Below are 24,617 nucleotides of genomic sequence, written 5' to 3'. Positions count from 1 at the left end.
AGCACCCCAGGCCCCATGGTGGTCAACACAGGGCTTGGGCTCTGTCCAAAAAGTATCAGACTCTGCTGGGGCTCTTCTAACTACTTATCTAATGTGGAACATCGAACGGTTTGATCTGCCAATTAGGCTCCCCCGGAGCTGCTAACTGGAAGCAGATGGGCCTATGCGTTATTGTATGGAAAACCCCACACTCCCATCTTCCCTGCAGAAGGGGCAGGAGGGGCCCGGCCCACCCTGGACATCCCCCATGGTCGCTGCTCTGAGGGCCTCCTTTGGGGGTCTTATGGGGGAGATCTGAGGCCCAAGGAGAATCCGCCTCACCTCCTGCTCCCAGAGAGATGGAGGAAATATTGCTTCTGGTTATGCAGTGAGCCAGGATGGGGACCCACCCAAGCGGTCCCAAGTTCCCGGATATCACAAGCTTCTTTCTGCCAGTTCTCTGCATCTAGTGCTCTAAACCTGCCCAGGAGACCTTTATAAAGCGGGTCAGCGCTGGCCACCAGGCTGGGCCCCAGGCCTGCCCAGAAGCAAGGGGGTGGTGTGAATGCCCTCTGGGGTCCCTTCTGACTCTTAAGTGGGCCGGATCCACCCACCTGACAGCTTCCCCAGCCAGCGGCTGCCCAAATCAGGAGCCCCCTCCTCCTTCCAGGGCCAAGCTGTCCCCAGGTCCACGGCCGCCCCACGTCCACGGCCGCCGCAGGTCCACACTTGTGTCCTCTCTCACCTGGACCTGATGCCCAAGGGGCCTGCCCGCCTCCTGTCTCACACCACACGGCCTGCTTTCTCCCTTCAGAAAGCCTTCAAACTTCCCTCTTAGGACCAAATGGCTTACCCCTGCCGGGCACTCACTCTGCCAGGAAGCCTGCTGAGTGCTTCACAAGGGCAGCTCATGTCATCCTCACAGCGGTCCTGTGACCACCCCCCATTTCACAGAAGAGGGAACTGCAACGCAGAGGGGTGAGTTCACTCTCCCAGAGCCACACAGCTGGATAGGTGCGCTCTCTCTCTCTCTCTCTCTCTCTCTCTCTGCTCTCGCTCTCTGCCTCTCTGTCTCTGTCTCTCTGTCTCTGTCTCTGTTTCTGCCTCTGTTTGTCTATCTCTCTGTCTCTGTCTCTCTGTCTCTGTCTCTGTCTCTCTCTCTCCTTCCCTCTCTCCCTTCCTCCCTTCCTTTCTTATATCCTCAGTTTCCTCTCCCTCTCTCTCGTTCTCCATCTCCCTCCCACCTCCTCTCCCTTCCCCCCTCCACAACTCACCCTCACTCTCAAGCTCAGCTCCACGCCCCCCCTCTCTATTTTCTGGACCTACCGGGTCCTCCTCTGCTCAGGCTGGCCCCTGCCTGGTGCGCCCTCCGAGCCCCCCTCGCGGGGCCGATGGCTGCACACCCCTCAGGTCTTGGCCCGATGTCACCTTCTCGGGGCACCTTCCTCCCCCTCCCAATGCGAGGCATCTACTCTGGGTGCCCCTGCAGCACCTGGAGACTACCCCTCACACAGTGTCACATGGAGTCCTGGGTCCCCCACTGGAACATGAGTGCCTGGGAGCAGGGACTGATACCTGGGGTGGTGTCTCCTCGGGGCCACACAGCGCCTGACCCTAGTGGTGTTTTGTAAACATTTGTGGAGTGAATAAATGAACAAGGGAGTGAGAGAAGGGGTGCACGAGTGAATGCACCTCACTCACAGACCTGAACTGCTCAGCCTGACCATCACCGTCCACACTTCCCGACCTGCCCCTGCTTCTCTGGCTTCTGACCTCACAACCCATTATAGCTCTGTTTCTTTCACTCACTCATTCAACCAGCATTTGTTGGGCACCTACTCTGTACCAGGCACTTACCTAGATGCTTGAGATACGTCCGTTAACAAAACAGACAAAACTCCCTGCCCTTGTGCAATGTATGGTCTATTGGGAAAGAAACACAATGAACAAGACAAAGAAGTAAAATATATAGTGTGTTAGTGGCCAGTGTTAAAGAGAAAAACTTAAACAGGAAGACAAAATGCATGAGAGAACAAGCCATGGGACTATCAGGAAGGACATTTCAAGAAGAGGGAACAGGGACTTCCCGGGAGGTCCAGTGGTTAAGACTCTGCTCTTCCAATGCAGGGGGCCCAGATTCAATCCCTGCTCGGGGAACTAAGATCCTGCATCCTGCACGGCGCGGCCAAAAATATAAAATTAAAGTGAAATAAAAAGTAAAAATAAAGAGGAGGGAACGGCCAGTGCAAAGGCCCTGAGGCAGAAACATGACATGTCTGGGGCATGGTGAGGAGGGTGCTGTGGCTGCAGAGGAGTGTAGGAGGGAGGTGGCGGGCAGCCCTGTGGGTCTGACACACGCCCACATAAGGACTTTGGCTCTTCCTCTGAGGGTGCTGGGGAGCCACGGGGTACTGAGCAGGGGAAGGCGATGAACTGACTTAGGTTTTTAGAGAACCATTTTGGGCACTATGGGGACGAGGGCAGAAGCCATTAGGAGGCTGTTGCTGGAACGTAGGTTTAAACCAGGATATAGTTTGAAGGTAGAGCCCACAGATTTGCTGACAGATAGGACGTAGGATGAGAGATAAAGAGAAGTCGGGGTGATGCAGAGGGTTCTGGTCTGAGTGATGGAGATGCTGCCATATTTTTTTTTCTTCAAAAAGTGAGATTTAGAGAAAGATATCCTACTATTTCTATGAAATTTCCCAAGTAAAACGGTTACTTGGTGAAACCGGAACAGATATTTGCTTTTTCTTTCTTAAAACAATGGAATTTAGTCTTTGGGATTTTCTCTTTCCAAGTTAAGAGTTATATAAAGTATACCTGAGGTAAGTAAACTGTTGGAGACCAGGAAGCACTAGAGACTTGTGCTTGCCTGGGAGGCTCAGTCCCAGCTTGCTGGCTCCCCTCTCTCACCCTCTCCATTCCCCCCGCAGCCCCTGCCACCTGGGAAAGCAGCACCTCTCTCCTGGCCCGGCCCCCAGATCACAGCCAGCTCCCACCAGGTCCACTCCAGCTCTGAGTAAGGCCCCGGGCATCTCACTGCTCAGCCAACAATGCCTTGAGCGACGAAAGCATTGGAGATGAGACCACAGGGGAGACAAAGGCTGCACAGAGAACAGTTCCTGCCCTCCCCCGCAGGTGGTAGCAGACCAGAAAGGCAGCGGCCATGTCACAAGTGCTGGACCAACAGAGGTTAAGCCCAAGTAGCTATGGGAGCACAAAGGAAGCCCTCTGCCTAAGGCAGGGAACTCTTCCCAGGGGAGGAGGCGTTTGAACTGGGCCTTAGGGGACACATGTAAGTCCACTGGGGAAAAGACAGAAGGGCCTGAGTAAAGGTGTGAAACCAAGCAGTGTGTCTGGGGACTAGCTGGGGGGCTGCTGGAGATGAAGCTGGAGAGGCGAGCAGGGTCCAGATTTTGAAGGATCTGACTGGCACACGAAGTGGGTGGGGCAGGATCGTGTAGGCCCTGGGGAGCCACAGAAGGTTTCTGAGCAGGGGAGACCTGTGACTGTGATGGGAATAAGGGGACGTCAATCAGCTGGCCAGACTGTGGATTTGGGCAGGATGACAGGGGCCTTGGAGAGGAAGGCTGGAGAGGTGCTCTGGGAGAGATGGTTACGGGTCAGAGAGTAAGGAGAGGACCAAAGGAGAGCTCCGGGTCGGTGGTCACAATCAGGTCCTAAGAGCAACTGAGAACCTTTAGACCAAAAAAACAAATGATCTGAGGAGAGCACAATAGCTGAACCCCACCCCAATTACCCCTTGAACCCAAATCCTAGCTCCCTCACTTATGAGCTGGTGACCCTGGGCAAGTTAATCAGCATCTCTGAGCTTCAGTTTCCTCTTCCCTAGGGTAAGGACGCATTGGGTTGCAAGGGGCAGAAAATCCCAAGTCAAACTGTCTTGAGCAATAATGGACGTTAATGGACTCGTGAAATGGGAGATTTCAGAGGTGGGGCTGCCTGCCCGCAAGATCCATCATCTCAAAGGTTTCCAAGGACCCAGTTTTTCCATCCTCCCACTTTGCCTCTAAGGCTGACTTGCCTTGTGGTCCTGCAAGAGCTGCCCCCAGCTCCTGGGTCAACAGCCTTGCTGGTTCCTCAGAAAGAAGCTATCCCAGCAAGCATCCTGAAAGTCGCTCTGATTGGACCAACCCAGGTCATGTGCCCACCCCTGAGCCAATCACTGCAGCCAAAGGAAGAGTGTGTGTGGATTGGCTTGGCCTGGGTCACCTGCTCCATCCCCTGGAGCCAGGACACGGGAGGCAGCTTCCCTATAACCATATAGATCTCCCTCGGGAGACCAGGGGCTGCCAGGGAGGGAGGGAGGAAGGGGATGCTGGGAGGTATCAGCACGTGGCCACCGAGGGTCACAGGTACCCATCAGGCAGGGTCATCATGGGGATTAGAGATAATGTATATGAAGCACATGGCACACAGTAGGTGCTCCTTCAAAGGCAATATGCTTTTTGTTATTACATATAAAAGACCTTCATGGGCTTCCCTGGTGGCGCAGTGGTTGAGAGTCCACCTGCCGATGCAGGGGACGCGGGTTCGTGCCCCGGTCCGGGAAGATCCCACATGCCGCGGAGCGGCTGGGCCCGTGGGCCATGGCCGCTGAGCCTGCGCGTCCAGATCCTGTGCTCCGCAACGGGAGAGGCCACAACAGTGAGAGGCCCGCATACCGCAAAAACAAAAAAACAAAAAAACAAAAAGACCTTCATGAGAAAGAGGAATGAGATTTAATTTGTGGTCCCCAAAAATAAAACTAGTGGCCACAGATGTTTCAGAATCCCGGGGAGTTAGGTTTTGATTCAATCTAAGAAGAATTTTATCAACATAGCAACTGGCATTGTCCTCAGTGAGCCTCCTGTCACTGGAGGGGAACAAGAAGGGATTAAGCTCTCAGCTCGGGGTGGCTATAGAAGGCGGTGCGGAGCAGATGCCTCTGAGGTCAGTGGGATTCCTGGATTCTCTCTCTAATGGTGGTCTGCGAGGCAGAACCAGGAAAATGAGGTCATTATCTCTTAAAAAAAAGATGTCTAAACCAAGGCATCAGAAGCTTGCAAGAAAAGAGAATTAAGAGCTTAAAACTCCCTGAGCCTCTGACAAGCTGGTCCCAAGGGCGGGGGGCACGGAACACAGGCACATCCAGGAACAGACTGCACAGAGCTGCTCCCCAGAAACTCAGGGCTGGATGGGGTCTCAGCCGAGGCTCTGGGCTCCCCTGTGAGGCAAGCGGAGGGGACAGAAAAGGGATGGTCACACCAATAGTCCGTCCTTGGGGTCTTGTCCCAGCAAGTCTCCAGCCCACCAGGCCAACACCCAAGACTGTGGGAAGAGGATGGAGCCAGAGAGGAGGCTGGTCACAGAGGTCAGGGACATCCAGGGACAGCACCTCAGGCAACCCCAGGAGCAGGGCCAGCCAGTCTGTGCGGGGGACGCCGACAGTGGCCACCAGGGAAGACAAGGTTCAGATACCTAGGTCAGGGTCCCCCACATGTAGCCCCAGCTATTCTTCCACGCTCGGTTCTACAACCCAGCCACCCTCAGCCGCCTGCTCCTGCGGGCCTCCCTCCACTCTGCCTTTGCTCTGCTGCCTGTCCCACCCACCCCGCCCCTCCCCAACCCCCGCTCCTCCCCAAACACTCATACTTCCGGCCTTCCCAAACTTCTCTGTCCTTCAAGGCTCTTTTCAAATGCCAGCTTCCCCCAAAGTCTTCCCTGGTCACTGCATCCACCAGCCATCTCTCTAAAATCTGAAGCCCCCCCAGCACACCACAGGGCCCTGGCGGGGACACTGCACCCCCTCCACCTAGCCGTGATTGCCATTCCCCTGCACCAGCTTTCCAGGCAGGGCTGTCTGGGTCTCACTCCACAGAGGGCCGTGGTTCCTGGGGTGAGCTGTGTGGGGCTGGGGACGTTTCATAACCCTTTTGAGTCTCTTTTTTTCCCCATCTGTAAGATAAGGACCCTAACAGCACCCAACTCATAGGGTTTGGTGAGGAATAAATGGATAAAATTACAGTACAGTTCTTAGGGAGGGCAGTAAACCTTAGCTGTTGTCCTCATCAATTATAAGTACAAATATTTGTAGCGTCCTTCCAGTACCGCAGGCCATGAAGAATGAACTGAATGAAGGATGTGATGGTTTGGGGAAGGGGCAGTGGGTGGTGGAGGAGATAGTGGAGGAAGCCGACAGTGACTTAGTGGTTCGTCAGTATCCACGGAGCACCTGCTCTGTGCCAGGCTCCAGAAAGAGGCTTAGGGAAGAGAAACAGGGACCGTCCACGGAGAAGCGGCCCAAAATATGAAGGCCGTTGCCCCAAATCCCAGATGGTTCAAGCCAAGATCCTGCCACCCACCACCTTGAAGCATGAAAGAGGTAAATTCAGGACAAGGACTCAGTCCTGCCCTCCCAGCGGCAAATAAGCTTAGGGAAGTTGTTCCTGCCAGGGTTGGGGCTGGCCAAGCTCTCAATCACTCCCGGGGATTTCTGAGAAGGCCACCATGTCACCGCAGTTATGGATTCTTCAGGGCCCCCATCTCCCTGCCTGAGTGCACTGAGGCTCTGACACTCCCTCTCCCAACTTGGAGCTGGGCGCACCCGAGCCGGTCACTCAACCTCTCTGGGCAGGCAGCAGTTGTACGGAAGTTGTGGCTCCCTGGTGAGCTGTCAGAGGCCAGGTCTGACCCCTGAACAGGGAAGACAGGGCCCCTCCTGCAGCTGGAGCCCACCATCGTGGGTGGTTGACATGCACACGGCCACACCCAGCAGAGCAGCCTCTCCCGGGTTTGGCAGTGCCATGGTACACAGTGGCTCTGGAGCACGTGAGAGGCTCGAGCACCCCATAACAACACCCAGTATTTACTGGGTGGGGGCCAGTTTCCAACAGAGGCTAGTGCCATGGACTAGAAGATATACCATGGACGACATCAGGGTGTAAAAAGGAAACACAGTCTTATTTTGCCCCTGATGGTTCCAGGGACATGTGGATTTGCAACGGTTGGCATTTACTGAGTATGCACTTCGCACCCCTTGTCTCTGATCCTTCAATGCTCCCATTTTAGGGACGCGGAAGTGTAGGCTCAGGGGCAGTAAATAATTGGCCCAAGGTACACAGCTCGGAAGTGGCAATGCTGGGATTGAAACCGAGGTCTCCGATTCCACATCTTCTTAGGGGACCTCCGGAAAACAAGAAGGAAACTCATTCGTTTCACCCAAGCGAGGTTTATTCCCGAGCATTTATGGGCTCAGCCGTACTCAGAGACAACAGAGAAGCCGGGGATTCGTGCTCTGGGGGAATCTCGGGGATGAGGCGCGGACACACGGGCAGCTAGTGAATGAGGCAGGGCAGCATTATTTGAGCTCACATCCTCCAACCCCAGCCCAGCCCTCCAGCAGGCGTCCCTTCACCGTGAACCTGCAGGTACCCACAGTGACCACCAGATGGCGGCTGTAGGCTGCCAAACTGGACTCAGTCCTTGGAGACCAATAGGTCAGCTTGGGTTGTTTTTCTAGAATGGGGTGGCATTGCCTGGCAAGCTAAACAGCTCGAGGGAAAGGAACGAAGGGCAAATGTTTCTAGACATCCATCGCTAGGTGGGTAAAAATGGCCAGGACGCAGAGAACCTCGGAGGAACGCCAAATCAGATACCAGGGCATGGTGGTAATCGTTGGGGGTGGCTTCCTTGGATCCATCTGGAGTTGAACAAACAAGCCCCTGGCCTCCACCTCCCAAAGCTGGGGCCCTCATCCCAATGCGCAGATGACAGGAGTGCTATCCCCTCCCCATGGTGTAGCCCTGAATCATGCTGTTGAAGTAGGCTGGCGTGTTGCACTCCAGGTAGAAGAGGATCACGTAGCACTTGGGGCCGAAGTAGCCCAGGGTGATGCCCAGGAGGTAGAGCACAGTGACCAAGAGGTCCAGGATGGTGACCAGCACCCCCTCGTAGACAGACACGAAGGTGCAGAGGAAGACGGCGGAGGTGAAGTAGAAGGTCATGCAGAAGGTGATGAACTTGGCCTCGTGGTAGCTGGTGGGCAGCTCCTTGCCTATGTAGGCGAAGCCGAAGCCCAGCACGGAGACGAGCAGGTCCAGGCTGGTGTTGATCAGCAGCCCCCGCTGGTAGCTGGAGTTGCAGGACAGGGTCGTGAGCTTGGGGTCATCGGGGTCAGTGCGGGCAGTAGGGTTGGTGGTCACGGCCAGTATGCTGCTCCCCACGATGACCGTCTTGAGCACCGTGATGAATGCCACGAAGACGTAGGGCCCATGGCAGCGGACCCAGAAGCCGTAGGCCCGTGGGAGGCGTCTGGCCACCTCGAAGATGCAGATGACCTGGAAAGAGCGCACGGTGATGCAGGAGAGTGTGAAGAAGGCCTGGAGGCAGAGGCACGTGGAGACCACGGGCGGCCCTACTTACACGGGGACCACCATGTATGCCATCAGCTGAGGCGTCAGCATCAGGAAGCACACAGGCCCCCCAGCCGAGTGAACCATGGGCGTCTGAAACTGCCTCCAGAAGATTATCGAGATGGCCAGGGTGCTGAGGAAGCCCAGGGCAGCCAGCACGACCACAGTGATGGTGGGTGCCTCATGCCATTCAAGGAAGGCCAGCTGCCGCTTGAAGCAGGTGGTGTCTTTCCTGTGGGACCACTCGTAACTTGGGCAGGGCTGGCAGTCGAATTCACCTGCAAGAGCCCACAGCAACTCCCATCAGCCAAACCTGCCTTCTCAGCATCTACATCCACTGGGCCTGCATTGGGCCAGGCCACGGCAGGAGGAAGAGAGAGAGAGAGCTAAGGGCGACCAATGCTCACTGAGTCCCTTACACTCCCCGACTCATCAACTCCTCACAGCAACCCCATTTCACAGATTAGGAAACTGAGGCTCAGCCAGGTAAAGTCACAAAGCCAGGAAGTTATAGAGGCAGGATTTGAACCGAGGACTCCTTGACTCAGAGTCTAATAACTATAATTCCTTCCTCCCAAGACCTCACCCTCTGGTGGGAAAGACATAATTCTTGGCCTTTGGACACTTACGTACCATGGGGGAGACCCCAGAGACCCTGCCGAAGGTGAAGGGCCCTGGAGACCACCCCCCTCCCAGGGCAGGGCAGTGGCAAGGCAAGCATGTGGGCCCATGAATCATACCTGCAGCTCGGTGTTGAGGAAGGTGCCACAGAGGCAGTCAATACGCTCGAAGCAGCAGGGGTGGATGACAGCTGGCTTCTTCTTTTGCCCAGGATGGCAGTCCTTGGAACACACAGACACAGCGATCTGGAGGGAGGAGAGCAAAAGACCCTGAGTCCTCTTTCCCACTCTCTGGGGGCTCCCTCACCCTCTCTAACTCATCCCCAGCAGGATGCTCAGGGGAGGGGAACTGGCTTCTGTCTGGGAGGGGGAGGGGTGCTGGGATTGCCATTAGAACTGGACCTCTGTAGACACCTTCTTAGTTTCGCCCAGCAAAGACCTAATCCACCTTCTTCGGGTAACAGCACCCAGCTGTTGAGACGGAGACTTTCTGAGGTTGCTGAGTGAATAGGATATAACTCTGGAGCTGCTAGCAGCCTGCTGGTTTCCAGGGGGAGGACATGCCTGAGGAAGGATCTGGGAGATGGAGAGAGTGAGACCCTGGATCCAGCCTTGCCTGAAGCTTCCCCTTCAGGTCAACTCCTGGAATTTTCAATGATGTGAGGCAATAAACTAACTTTTTGTTTATATTGCTTTCTGTCGCTTACCACCAAGAGTCCTAATTAACACATCTTTTATGGAGGGGCAGGGGTTTTCAGGTGAGCAAGAGCAGGTAGGCAGTGGCCATGTCTATTGCTTTTACTGCTATATTTCTTTTTTCTTTTTTAAAAAATAAATTTACTTGTTTATTTATTTATTTTTGGCTGCATTGGGTCTTCGCTGCTGCATGTGGGCTTTCTCTAGTTGTGGCGAGCAGGGGCTACTCTTCATTGCGGTGCACAGGCTTCTCATTGCAGTGGCTTCTCTTGTTGCAGAGCACGGGCTCTAAGCATGCGGACTTCAGTAGTTGCGGCACGTGGGCTCAGTAGTTGTGGCACATGTAGTAGTAGTAGTAGTAGTAGTAGTAGTAGTAGTAGTAGTAGCAGCTCCACAGCATGTGGGATCTTCCCAGACCAGGGATCGAACCCATGTCCCTTGCATTAGCAGACAGATTCTTAACTATTGTGTCACCAGGGAAGTCCCTGCTATATTTCTAGAAATGAGAAGAGTGCCCAGCAAAGAGGAGGCCTCCAATGATTGTTTATTAAATGAATGAATGAATTACAAGTAGAGGAAACAGTAAGAGCAATGAAGTGGAGGAGAGGATGGTTATGGCATTTTGGGGAAGAGGGTGTGTCCGAGCCTGGCTAAAGTCAGGCTGCATGGGGAGAGGGTGGGAGAGAGTGGAAGACTGAACTATGACACTAAAAATGTAGGGGTGGTGGGAAGCAGCCATGGCTCTTGGGAGTGGCCTGAGTAGATTCGGGTTGTATAAAAATCATTCTGACAACCAATGAGGAGGGTGTTGCAAGAGTACACAGATAAAGGACCAAGGGCCCAGACAAGAGGAGCCATGGTAGGACCACTCGACCTCAGAGCCCTTCTCTTCTGGCCTCTCAGAGACCACCTGCTTTCCTGTTCCGCCCCTCTAGTCTCTTGCACATACATCAGATGATGTTTCTGGATGTCTTGTTCGCTCCCTGAAACCTAATGGAAGAGCCTCTCCATCAGCCAAGTTAAGTCTGATCCCCTGCCAGCCTTCCCTCTGTGGTCTTTTCTGCCTCCTGTGGGACCACACACATGTGCAGGCGTATGCCCACCAACACACACACACACACACACACACACACACCCCTTATCCAGACCTACACCCCACCACTCCCTTGCCATGTACTCTCCCCCTCCTCCAAATTCATCTCTACACTAACTCTGAGCCCCTAAGTAACCGAATTAATCCTGCCTCTTACCCATGGAGTCTCAACCTGATAGTCACACATTCATTCATTCAAAAAGGCATTGGGTACATACTGATGCCAGGCACTGGAAATATAGCTGTGAAGCAAATGAGACAAAGTCTCTGTTCTTATGAAATGAATATTTTCACGGGGAAGAGAGACAACACACATATAAATCTGTGCTACAACAGATGGTGATAAATATTGTGAAGGAAAATAAAGCCATGCAAGGGATATGGAAAATGATGGAGGAGCTGATTTCACTTTCACATTGGGTGAGAGGGGAAGGAAGGCCTCATCCAGCAGGTGACATTGGAGCAAAGATGTAAAGGCTGGGAGGGAGCAGGTCATGAAGATATCTGTTTAGGCAGCAGGGACAGCATGTGCAAAGGTCCTGCGGTTGGGAGACTTGGCATAGTCGAGGAGCAGTAAGGCCAGCGTGGCTCTAGCAGAATGAGCAAGAGGAAGAACAGTGGATCTGTTCAAAGAGTTGGAGTCGGGCTTCCCTGGTGGCAAAGTGGTTGAGAGTCCGCCTGCTGATGCAGGAGACACGGGTTCGTGCCCCGGTCCGGGAAGATCCCACATGCCGTGGAGCGGCTGGGCCCGTGAGCCGTGGCCGCTGAGCCTGCGTGCCCGGAGCCTGTGCTTCGCAATAGGAGAGGCCACAACAGTGAGAGGCCCGTGTACCGCAAAAAAAAAAAAAAAAGAGTTGGAGTCAAAATACTTTGGCTTTTACTCTGAATGAAACGCTACTGGAGGATCCCAAGCAGAGGAGTGACAGGATCTGACCTTCATTTTAACAGGATTGCGCTGTCTGAATATAGATCACGAGGGGTAATGGCACAACAGGAGACCAGGCAGGGTGTTATTGTAATAGCCCAGCTGAGAAATGGTGGCGGTTCTGACTAAAGAGAGAGCCGTGGAAGAGGTGAGAAGTGGTCAGATTCTGGATGTGTTTTGAAAGTAGGCTGGACAAGATTTACTGCTGGGTTGGATGAGAAAGAAAGGAGTCAAGGATGATTCAATGCTTTTGGTCAAACAACAGAAAGATGGTGTTGCCTTTTACTGGAATGGGAAGACCATGGGGGAGCAACTTTGCATAAGCAGGTGAATATTTGACTTAAAGTTGAGGGGAGAAGTCCAGTCTGAAGATATAAAATTGGAAGTTATAAACCTATGGATCATATTTCCAGCCCTGTAGACAGAGAAGAGAATAAGTCCATTGGCTGACCTCTTGTACCCTCCAGGGTTTAAAGGTCAAGGGGATAAGGAGGGACGAGGAAATGAGACCTAGAAGGAGTAGTCATAGCTGTAGGGGAACCAAGAGAGAGACTGGCCCAGAATTCGAGTAAAGATATTGTTTCCAAAGAGAGGAAGTAATCAGCTGTGTCACATCTGTTCACAGGTTGACTACGATGATGATGGTTGGATTGGCAATATCTAGACATCAGGGACCATCACAAAAGCAGTTTCAGAAGAGTGATGTGGTGGAAAGCCTTGCTGATGTAGATTCAGGAGAGAATGGGGAACTTCTGGTTTCTGGTCTGGCATGTAAGGAGCTTGGAAGTCATCACCTCCATCCTCACAACAAGGAAAAGGCTGAACAAGCTAAAAATCAACAACCCTTCTTAGGTCCATCAGAGAATTGGGGTCATGGGGCAAACTACAGATCCCAAAACTGGGGAGACAGGTGCACACAAAGAGTCACAGCTTAGCAGGAGCAGGAAATGCTGCTGGAGGCAGCAACTGGTAGGAGCAGCTAGAGAGCAAATGACCAATTGCTGGGACTGAGCTCAGACTAGCTTGAGAGAGAGCTCTAGGGGCGCATCCTTAACCTCAGGAGCCCCACCAGCTTCTCAGGGTAAAGACTGCTCTCCAGCAAGGGGAGAGGAAAAAGCAACCATTCTGAAATACACCCAGAGCATTCTGTTCTCCTTAACAAAGGCCTGCCCTCAAGGGAAACTATTTTGCCACAGCTGAATTGACATAGGGGAAAGGAAGTACCCAACTGCAGCCCCCCTCTGGCCTTCCTGTCTCACCGAAGGTGGGGAGAGCTGAGAGGCACTTGTGAAGGGCACAGCCCAGGGCACAGGCTTACCAAAAGAATAAAACCTGGTCACAGATGATTCCAGAATTCTTCCCCTCCTCCCACATCTTACCACCACATCATTCAGGCTCCTGTATAATAACAGGGGATTACAACCAAAAGAACTGCAAGGCTCAAATTCTGTTTAAGAAGGAGTCTCTAGGGAAACCCAAAGCCAGAAGGGAAGACCAAAAGAGGGAGACATTAGAGGAAATTTTAGCCTCTGACACCACAGCTATGGCAAAGAGTAAACATAGCCTCACTCCTAACCCAAATAAACATAAAACCTCATGCTAAAATTTATTTACCTCAGTTCCTTTAACAAACACATCATGTCTGGCTTTCAACAAAAAATTACAAGGCATGTTAAAAGACAAAAAAAAAAATGTCTGAAGAGACAAAACAAGCATCAGAATGAGACTCATATATGGTAGAGATTTTCCAATTATCAGACAGGAAATTTAAAATAACTATGATTAATATGCTAAGAGCTGTAACTGAAAAAGTGAACAACATTCAAGAAAAGATGGGTGATGTAAGCAGAGAACTGGAAACTGAAAGAAAGAACCAAAAGGAAATGCAACACATTTTGAAAACACCTATGGTAACAGGTTACCTATGTTACCTATGGTAACAGAAATACAGAATGTCTTTGATGGGTTCATCAGTAGACTGGACACAGCTGAGGAAAAAGCCAGTGAGCTTGAAGGTATATCTATAGAAACATCCCAAAGTGAAAAGCAAAGAGAAAAAAAGTGAAGAGAAGAGAACAGAATACCTAAGAGCTATAGAACAATTGTAAAATATGTAACATACATATAATGAGAATACCCAAAAGAGAAGAAGGAAAGGAACAGAAGAAATATTTGAAGGAATATAGGCTGAGAATTTTATAATTATGAATGACAGATGCCAAATCACAGATCCAGGAAGTTCAGAGAACACCAAGTGGGATAAATACTTTTAAAAAACTACTCTTAGGTATACAATATTCAAAATGTAAAAAAAAAAAGATAAAGTCTCAAAGGAAGCCGGTGGGGGGGGGCGGAATACCAACAAAAACGTTTACTAGGGAAAAAGAAGGACCTTTATGACAATAGAAGGGTCAACAGATCAAGAAGATATAATAATTATAAACAGATATGCACCTAACTAGAGAGCCACAAAATACATGGAGCAAAGACCATCAGAATTAAAGGGAGAAAGGACAATTCAACACATAATATTCCCCAGTAATAACTGAAGACTTCCATACCTCACTCTCAATAATGGATAGAACAACCAGACAGAAAATAAGTAAGGAAATAGAGGACTTGAACAACACAATAAACCAACTGGATTTAACAGATATACATAGGACATTCTACCCAACAACAACAGAATATACATCTTCTCAAGTGCACCTGGGACATTTTCCAGATAAGGACAGACCTTATGTTAAACCATGAATTAAGTGTGAATAAATTTTAAAAGATAGATATCAGGCTTCCCTGGTGGCACAGTGGTTGAGAGTCCACCTGCCAATGCAAGGGATGCAGGTTCGTGCCCCGATCCGGGGGGGTCCCGCATGCCGTGGAGCAGCTGGGCCCATGGGCCATGGCCGCTGAGCCTGCGCGTCCGGAGCCTGTGCTCCGCAGCAGGGGGTGCCACAACAGTGAGAGGCCCGCATACCGTAAAAATAAATAAATAAATAAATAAAATAAAAAATAAATAAATAAAAAAAGATAGATATCACACAAAGTATCTTCTCTGACCACAATAGGATGAAGTTAAAAATCAATAACAGAATGAAAACTGGAAAATTTGTGAAAATTAAACAATGCTCTTACACAACCAACAAATCAAAGAACTCACAAATGGGATTAGAAAATACTTAAAGATGAATGAAAATGAAAACACAATGAACCAAAACATGGGATACAGCAAAGCAGTGCTAAGGGGGGAATTTAAAGCTATAAACACTTACATTGGAAAACAAGAAAGATCTCAAATCAACAACCTAACTTTACAGCTTAGGGAACTAGAAAAAGAAGATCAAACTAAACCTGAAACGAGCAGAAGGAAGGAAATAATAAAGATTAAAGCAGAGTGAAACAAATTAAAAAATAGAAAAATATTAGAGAAAATCGATTAAGCCAAAAGTTGGTTCTTTGAAAAGATCAGCAAAATTGACAAACCTCTAGCTAAAATGGCTAAGAAAAAAAGAGAGGATTCAAATTACTAAAATCAGAAGTGAAAGTGAGGACATTCCCACTGATTCTACAGAAATAAAAACAATTATAAGAGAGTACTATAAGCAATTACACACCAACAAATTGGATAAACTAGATGAAACAAATTCCTAGAAACACAAAACCTACTAATACTAAATCACGAAGAAATAGAAAATCTGAATAGACCTATAACTAATAAAGAGATTGAATCAGTAATCAAAAAATCTCCCCACAAAGAAAAGTCCTGGATCTGATGGCTTCACTGGTGAATTCTACCAAAAACTAAAGAGGAAGGAACTCTCCTTAACTCATTCTATGAGGCCAGCATCAATCTGATAACAAAGCCAGTCAAAAAGACTTCAAGGAAAGAAAACTACAAACCAATATCCCTTATGAATAGCGATGCAAAAATTCTCAACAAAATACTAGCAGACTGAATTCAGCAGCATACTAAAAGGATTATACACCATGATCACATGGGATTTACTCCTGTAATACAAAGATAGCTCAACATATGAAAATCAATCAACATAATACACCACATTAACAAAATGAAGGGAAAAAAAAACACATGTTCCTCAGTCATAAGAAAGAAGGAAATTTGCAACAACATTGATGGACTTGGATGATGTTATGCTAGTGAAATAAGTCAGACAAAGACAAATACTGTATAGTATCACTTATATGTGAAATCTAAAGAATACAACAAGCTAGTGAATATAACAAAAAAGAAACAGACTCACAGATATAGAGAACAAACTAGTGGCTACCAATGGGGAAAGGGGAAGAGAAGAGGGTCAGTATAGGGGTAGGGGATTAAGAGGTACAAACTACTATGTATAAAATAAGCTACAAGGAAACACTGTACAACATAGGGAATATAGCCAATATTTTATAATAACTATAAATGGAGTATAACCTTTAAAAATTGTGAATCACTATATTGTGCCCCTGTAACTTATATAATATTGTACATCAAGTATACTTCAATCAAAAATAAATAAATAAAATAAATTTAATAAAACACATGATCATCTCAATTGATGAAGGAGAAGTATTTGACTCTTTCATGATAAAAAAACACTCAACAAACAAGAAGTAGAGGAAAACTACCTCAACATAATAAAAGCTCTATGTGAAAAGCCAACAGTGAATATCATATTCAATGGAGAAGGTCTGAAAGCTTTTCCTCTAAAATCAGGAACAAGGCAAAGATGTGCAGTTTCACCCCTTCTATTAACACAGTACTGGAGGTCCTAGCCAGAGCAATTAGGCAAGAAAAAAAAAGTCATCTAAATTGGAAAGTAATCAATAAAATTACCTGCTTACAGATGATATCTTATATGTAAAATATCCTAAAGATTCTGCAAAAAAATTGTTAGGACCAATAAGTGAACTCTGCAAAGTATCAAGACACAAAGTCAACACACAAAAATCCGTTGTTTTCTATACACTAACAATGAATAATTCAAAAAGGAAATTAAGAAAATAATTCTATTTACAATAGCATCAAAAAGAATAAAATACTCAGGAATTAACCAAGGAGGGAAAGACTTGTACAATGAACACTACAAAACATTTCCAAAAGAAATTAAATAAGACACAAATAAATGGAAAGACATCCCACGTTTACGGATTGGCAGACTTATTACTGTTATGATGTCAATACTACCCAAAGCAATCTACAGATTTAATGTAGTTCTCATCAAAATTCCAATGAGGTTATTTTGCAGAAATACAAAAACTGAAATTCATATGGAATCTCAAGGGACCCTGAATAGCCAAAACAATCTTGAAAAAGAACAAAGCTGGAGGAGTCACATTTCCTGATTTCAAAACTTTCTACAAAGTGACAGTAATCAAACAGTGTGGTACCAGACTAAAGAGACACACAGACAAATGGAATAAAATAAAGTCCAAAAATAAAACCTCACATATATGGTCAAATGATTTTTTTTTTTTTTTTTTTTTTTTTGCGGTACGTGGGCCTCTCACTGTTGTGGCCTCTCCCGTTGCGGAGCACAGGCTCCGGACGCGCAGGCTCAGCAGCCATGGCTCACGGGCCTAGCCGCTCCGCGGCATGTGGGATCTTCCCGGACCGGGGCATGAACCCGTGTCCCCTGCATCGGCAGGTGGACTCTCAACCACTGAACCACCAGGGAAGCCCTGGTCAAATGATTTTGACAAAGGTTTCTAGGTCATTCAATGGGGAAAAGATAGTTTTTTAAGCCAATGATGCTGGGAAAACTGGATACCCACAAGCAAGAGAATGAAGTGGCCTGTACTTAACACCATATATAAAAATTAACTGAAAATAGATCCATGACCTAAATGGAAGATCTAAAACTATAAAAACTCTTAGAAGAAAACACAGGGCAAAAGTTTCACGACACTGACTTTGGCAATGGTTTCTTGGAGATGACACCAAAGGCACAGGCAACAAAAGAAAAGAAGTGGTGAAATTGGACTTAATGAAAAATTTTAAATTTATGCATCAAAAGATACTATCAACCAAGTAAAAAGACAACCTATAGCATGGGAGAAAATATTTGCAAATAAGATATACAAGGTATTAACACGCAGAATACGGAGAACTCCTAAAACTCAACAACAACCAAAAAACCAACCTGATTCAAAAATGAAAAAAATAGGGGCTTCCCCGGTGGTGCAGTGGTTGAGAGTCCGCCTGCTGATGCAGGGGACAGGGGTTCATGCCCCGGTCTGGGAAGATCCCACATGCCATGGAGCGGCTGGGCCTGTGGGCCATGGCCGCTGAGCCTGCGCGTCCGGAGCCTGTGCTCCACAACGGGAGAGGCCGCAACAGTGAGAGGCCCACGTACCGCAAAAAAAAAAAAAAAAAAAAAGACAAATACTGTATGATTCCACTTATATGAGGTATCTATTGCTGTCAAATTCAGAGATAGAAAGTAGAATGGTGCTTTCTAGGGGCTGGAGGAGAGGAATGAAGGAGGAGTTACTGTTTAATGGGCATAGAGTTTCAATTTTGCCAGATGAAAGTATTCTAGAGATGGATGGCAGTGATGGTTGTACAACAGTATAAATGTACTTAATGTTACTCAACGGTCAACTTAAAAATGGTTAAGACGGTAAAGTTTATGTTATGTGTATTTTACCACAATTAAAACACTGGGAAAAATCTTTTAAGACGGTAACGTTTATGGGTTTTTTTTTACCATAGTTAAAGATAATTTTTTCAAGTAACAAAACTTATGAAATACAATGAAAGCAGTACTTAGAGGGAAGTGTCTAGCTGTCAATGCCCACGTTTAAAAAGAAAGACCTCAAATCACACTCGCTACCTCGTTGCAGAGTTACGTACTCTGCTACTGTCTGTCATGACAGACTCCACAAGGAGCTTGATCACTCTAGAAGACGTGGGTCCAGCAACCACAGGGTGGGAAAAGGATTGGCCACACTCACCATTCTTTGCAGAGGCCCATGGTAGAATCAGGGCTTCTCACCTCCAGAACCTTAGATTCTGCTAGAATAAAGCATGGTCTCCAAAGGGGGAATACTCCCACCAGCAGACACAATAGGGCTCTATGGTTACCACCTGGTCATTTAGGGGGTCTCATGCCAGCGAACGAGAAAGCCAAGAAAGGAGAGGTAAATGACCTGGATTAGCAGGAGGGGCTAGGAGTGCTGCTAAGGGTAGGAAGGCGTAGGACTGGGATCCAAGGTGGCATTTGGTGTTTCTAGCCCAGTGATGACTGCTACTAGACAGCCACCGGACCACAAGCCAGCCAGGACAAGGTGACAACAACCTCTGACACCTTGGGGATGAATGTCTGGACCACCCCACATGCCAATGACCTAGAGCAGCCAATGGCTGAGGGTGAAGGAATCCAGAATGGATGGTGGCAGAAAGAGAGGTTGAATCAGGTCCACCCGGGGCCCAGGGCAGCAGCAGGGCCCGTGGCTGGGTTCACTCGACTCCCCTTGTGCAGAGACCAACCTGGCCGCTCTCTGCCCAGGGGCTGCAGGGTGAGACGCCCGCAGGGAGCTGCTGGGTATCACACGAGTGCGACCTGGAAACGCCAGGGAATTCATACCCCCTGGCACAACCCTTGACCACTGGGAGATATGGAGCCAATGGATCAGTGCCATCCTCTTCCCACCCTCGGGGACCGTTCTAAAGTGACTTCTGAGAAGGTCCAGGTAAGACTGAGATCCCATGGCTCACAGCAGCACCCAGCTTGAGAACATTCCCTTATACTGACTCTTTCTCTGTTAAATACTCCCCAGCCTCCTGTTCCCCCAGATCATATCCTGGGATAAACCATCTGCTGGCCAAGCTGGGCTGAGGAACCTGGATTCCAGGGGCCCAACACATGGGGCCAGAAAGCATTTCCCTGTAATTCTCCTGAGTAGGCAGGGCAGGGCCTGTTATTGGCAGGGGCCTGGGTCTCTCTGGGCTCCCCTTTTGGGTCTGAGCCTTGCTTCCCCTTCCTCACCTAGCCCCACCTCCAACCCCAGCAGTGGCTCTACCCCCAAGCCCCAGCCTCTCTCCTAAGGCCAGACACTGGTGTCAGAAACAGAGGAGGAGACACTCAGCTTCTACTCTGCACCAGGTAATGTACATACATTATTATTAATCCTCATAATAACTCAGCAGCATACACATTACTCCCTCTGTTTAATAAATGAGAAAGCCGAGGCTCAGAGATATTAAATAACTTGCCCAAAGTGGCACAGCTAGTGGTGGCAGAACTGGGACTTGAACCCAGGCTGCCTGATTCCAAAGCTGTGCTCAGATCATCACCACCTGCCTCCTAACAGATGGGCTGTATCAGAGAGGCCTGAGGGATATCAGGGGAGGATAAAGACGGGGATGCGGGGAGGCTGAGCGATAGAGTAGGCAGCTGGTTCCAAACTATGGGAAAGTCAGTGAACTGTTTAAGCAGAGATGTCTAATGCTGAGTAGAAAGCGTACATCTCTGGTGTGTATCTCCTCTTGTCCTCTGGATCCTCAGTAAAACCTTCAACACCTTCCACAGGCCCGAGGTAGGGTGTGTGTGTGCCTGTGCCTCAACCAGGAAAACACAGCTTTAAATTCCAGGCCTGAATCTAGGTGATGCCGAACTGGGACCATGAACCTGAGAGCTGATGGGAATACACAAGCTCATCCCCAGGGCCTCCACCCTGGAGAGGCTGCGGGGAGAACTGGGGCTCCGGCCTGCGGGGCTTCATTCTAGGGAATTTCACCCAAATCTCCAAGGACAGACTATCATGGGTGGTGATGATTAAGTTAATTTGTTTTTTTAAAGGAATTTTGTTTTGTCACCACGAAGGACTCCTATGTGTCTGGAGGCAGGGCGTGATCCATGGCCTCTCCCACCCATTTGCCCAGAACCCACCAAGGGAAGGGCAGGATAGAGCAGAGCAGTGGGCAGCTCTGTGGTCTCCATGGCAACCACGGACTCTGCACCTGCTCCGTGGGGCCCTGGCTTTCCACAGGCCAGAACTCACCTGCCAAGGGTAGACCACCTCCTTGTGGCAGCCTGTCTGGTTGCAGCCCAGGAGGCTCTGCAGCGCGTGAGCCACGGCGTAGATGGCGGAGTACACGCTGTAGACCACGCGTTCGCCAGAGAGCGTGAGGATGGTGTTGAAGGACTCAGAGGTGTCCATACAGGTGTCACGCTCCTGGTTGCAGGTGGCCCCCAAGCTGCTCCTGTTGAGCGCGGGCCGGCTGACCTGGGAGCGGTGCACGCGGAACTCGCTGAAGCCCGGGATGGGCACGCTCTGCCCTGAGTGGTGATGCCCAGGAAGGTGCCTGTGCGCTGCAGCTGGGTGAGGTGGTGCTGGACCGGCTCGATGGCCCAGGGTTCGGAGGCGACCCACACTGTGCCTGTGGAGTTCTGGCGCAGAACCTCGCGGAAGAAGTTGAACAGGGCCAGGTCTGGCGAGGACACGGCCACGACACGCTCCATGCTCTGCTGCAGCTTGCCCATGATGGCCTCCAGGCGCTCACGCTCCTGCTGCGTCATCGTCCGGTTGGGCTGCGGCATGGGCAGCGACTCCCGGCAGGCGATGTAGATGTCACGGTGGGCCAGGCACTCGCTGAGCAGCTGGCTGCTGCCGCGGCCATAGTCATCGCTGCTTGTCAACACAAGGATCCAATGCCAGCGGAAGTGCCGCATCAACTGCACCATGGTCTCCATTTGGTGATGCACACCTGGCGCCGTGCGCAGCACAGCTGGGAAATGCAGCTGGTCATTGATGGCACCGTAGGTGATCTGCCGGAGGGGAGGGTCCAGCAGGTATTAGCGAGGGCCTCACAGGGTCCCCCCCCAGGGGGGTTCCACCCACCACCATCATCCTTATGGCATTTGAGGAGCACATAGCGCCAGCCACGCCCAGGGCTAAGTGGTTTACTCCACCATCATCGTGGACATCACAGTAATGACAATGAATGAGGACCTACTATGTGTTGGACCCTGAACTAGGTGGTTTACTCCATCGTCACCATGGTCATTACTGAAATAACATTTCACAAGAATCTATCATGTACCTGGCCCTAGGCTAGGTGCTTTACGTTAACATCATCATGATTATCCTTGTGGTAACACTTACCAAGCACCTACTGTGTGCCACGCCCTGGGCTAAGTGATGTACACCATCTCACGATGGTCATCAGCCTGGCAGCCTTTAGCGGGCACCCACCACATGCCAGGCCCTGGGCAAGATGCTTCTCATCGACGTCAGCCCCACCTCAGCCTTTAGCAACACTGTTGACCACCTATTGTGTGCCAGGCCCTAGGCTAGGTGATTTCCATCATTATCATTCTCATGATCTAGTAACATTTATTGAGTGCCTACTGTGTGCCCCTGAGCATAAAGCTTTCCTCCTCACCATCGTCCTCCTCAGATTAGTCACATTTCCTTCCGCAGCCTCTGGGATGGCACAGTCTCGGTTTTCTTCCCCTTTCACTGGTTGCTTCTTCTCCTCTTCTCTATGACCTCTTGACCTTGGGGGACCCCAGGGCTCAGCCTTCAGTCCTTGTGTCTTCTCCATCTGCTCCCCTTCCCTTGGTGATCTCATCCAGGCTCCTGGCTTTAAATACCATATCCGCGCTGACAACTCCCAATAGCCCTGCCCCGGACCCCCCTCTGCTAAATTTCAGACTCATACCTGCAACTACCTCCTTGACATTTCAAACTTAACGTAGCCAGAACTGAACCCCTGTCTCCCCTGAACCTGCTTCACCCACAATCTCCCCATCTCCCCTGATGGCGAATCCATCCTTCCAGTTACTCAGGCCAAAACTGTAGAGGCCTCATTGGCTTGTCTCTCTCAAACATGCCACCTTCAAGCCATCCGCACATCCCACTGGATCTACCTTCAAAGTGTGTCCATTCAGTGCCTACACCTCCCCACACCACCCTAGTCCAGCCACCATCATTCCTGCTATGAGTTACCCCGATATCCTCTCCCCTCTCCCCTCTACAATCTACACTTAGCGTGGCTCCAGGGCGACCCTGCTCACACACACACCAGTCACATATTCAAGACCCTCCAACAGTTCCTAATGCCACTCAGGAAAAGCCAGAGTCCATCAGTGGTCCCCAAGGGGCTCCATCATTGACCCCAGCGCTTACCGCTCTGATTTCATCTCCTTCTCTCCCACTAGTCCCAGCTCTGCTCACCCAGTTCCATGGACACACCAGCCACCTCCCAGCCTCTGCATCTGCTGACCCCTTGTCGTGGAGGCTGCTCTTCCTCCTCCAGCCCCTTCAAGCCTCCATCCAATCTCCCTGTACCCACTCCGCCTGGCTGCCGACGTGCCCCACCTCCCTTAACCTTGACCTGACTTTTCCTTTTATCCATTTCACGTCTCACTTCCTATCATCCTATATCACATACTTATTTACATCGATCGTCTGTCTCTCCCCACTGGAAGATAAACTCTATGAGGGCAAACTTCTGTGCATTTCCCCAGCTGCATCCCCAACACCTACAGCAAGACCTGGCACAGTCGGTGCTCCATAAATATTTGTTAAATGAATGAAAGAATTACTTCAGTCCCAGACTAGATTCTTCACATAAGAATATTAACACTGATTGAGCACCTACTCTGAGTCAGATCCTTGGTGCTTGATATAATAAAAACAACAGCAAAAATTACAGTATTTGGGGCTTCCCTGGTGGCGCAGTGGTTGAAAGTCCGCCTGCCGATGCAGGGGACACGGGTTCGTGCCCCGATCCGGGAAGATCCCACATGCCGCGGAGCGGCTGGGCCCGTGAGCCATGGCCGCTGAGCCTGCGCGTCCGGAGCCTGTGCTCCGCAACGGGAGAGGCCACAGCAGTGAGAGGCCCGTGTACCGCAAAAAAAAAAAAAAAAATTACAGTATTTGTAACTACCCACTGCGGGCCAAGTCTTGTGCTAGCTGCTCTTTAATGAGCAGATATCTTATGCCACTTCTGGACTACGCCTTTTTGATCACGATGGTGAAAATAGTTAGAATAGCAGTAGTAATTCTATAGCACTTTTTTGAGGACCTGCTGTGACGCAGATTCTGTGCTAGGCAATTATATAGGATAACATTGAGCGCTTTCTGAGTTTTTATCCTCGCGCAAGATGCTTCACGTAACAACAGTAACATTATTGACTACCTATTGTGCACTAGAAATTCTTACCTAAATTGAACGCTTTGATCTTCAGACAGTCCAAGGATGGGACTCTTATCATCCCACTTTAGAGATGGGGAAACTGAGGCTTGGGAAAGTTAAGAGGTTGGCTCAAGGCCTCACACTGGCCAAGACTCAGAGGCAAGATGCACACCGAGGTCTTTCTGCCTCCAAAGCCTGAGCTCTTAACCGATAGGCTGGCTACCTTGCCAGGGCTGGGGTGGATGTCCTGACCTTGCTTCTGCTCCCCAATCCAACACCCCCGGGACGGGTGGGGGTGTTGAGCCCTCAGGAAAAGCGCTCGGCTACCCTCCTTCCCAGCCCCTTCTCCCAGGGCCCAGGGGCCTCACCTGTGGAAGGGGAAAGAGGGAGAGGAAGTGGGCCACAGTCATGGGGGACTCGGAGTTGTCAGGGCCGGTGATGGCCACCACACAGGGTATGTAGTGGCTGTAGTCTTCCTGGATGGGCAGGAAATAGTCGTCCTGTGACAGGAAGTAGAGCACAGGATGGATGTTGTTGGACATGTAGCAGGTGTCCACCATCTCATAGCCCAGCAGCACACTGGGCAGCAGGCTGCTGTCATTGCTGTCATTGTTGATTTCCTCCACTGCAAAGCGCATGGCCTGCATGAGGTTGTAGCCCAGCACCTTCATCTCATACCTGGAGAGGCTGCAGTAGGGTGGGGTTGGCAACGGGTCCAGAGTGAGGAGGTGAGGGG

At 49.9% G+C, this 24,617-nt stretch overlaps 1 protein-coding gene across 1 annotated transcript in view; it reads right to left on the bottom strand.

Annotated features, from left to right (window-relative positions):
- Positions 1–2,986: 2,986 nt before the first annotated feature.
- Positions 2,987–24,617, bottom strand: part of TAS1R2 (taste 1 receptor member 2) — a 31,495-nt gene continuing 9,864 nt past the window's right edge. The window contains 6 exon segments of the mRNA XM_022552145.2: positions 2,987–8,693; positions 9,137–9,262; positions 20,740–21,018; positions 21,021–21,506; positions 22,124–22,324; positions 24,250–24,559. Coding sequence (XP_022407853.2) covers positions 7,764–8,693; positions 9,137–9,262; positions 20,740–21,018; positions 21,021–21,506; positions 22,124–22,324; positions 24,250–24,559 — 2,332 coding nt within the window. The 3' untranslated portion in view covers positions 2,987–7,763.

The sequence above is a fragment of the Delphinapterus leucas genome, chromosome 1 (assembly GCF_059928025.1).
Source record: "Delphinapterus leucas isolate spDelLeu-1000000601 "Yukka" chromosome 1, BTC_Dleu_Yukka2, whole genome shotgun sequence".
In the NCBI taxonomy this organism is placed as follows: Eukaryota; Metazoa; Chordata; class Mammalia; order Artiodactyla; family Monodontidae; genus Delphinapterus; species Delphinapterus leucas.
Note: the sequence above shows the minus strand (reverse complement) of the source record. Positions and strands in the feature narration are given on the sequence as shown.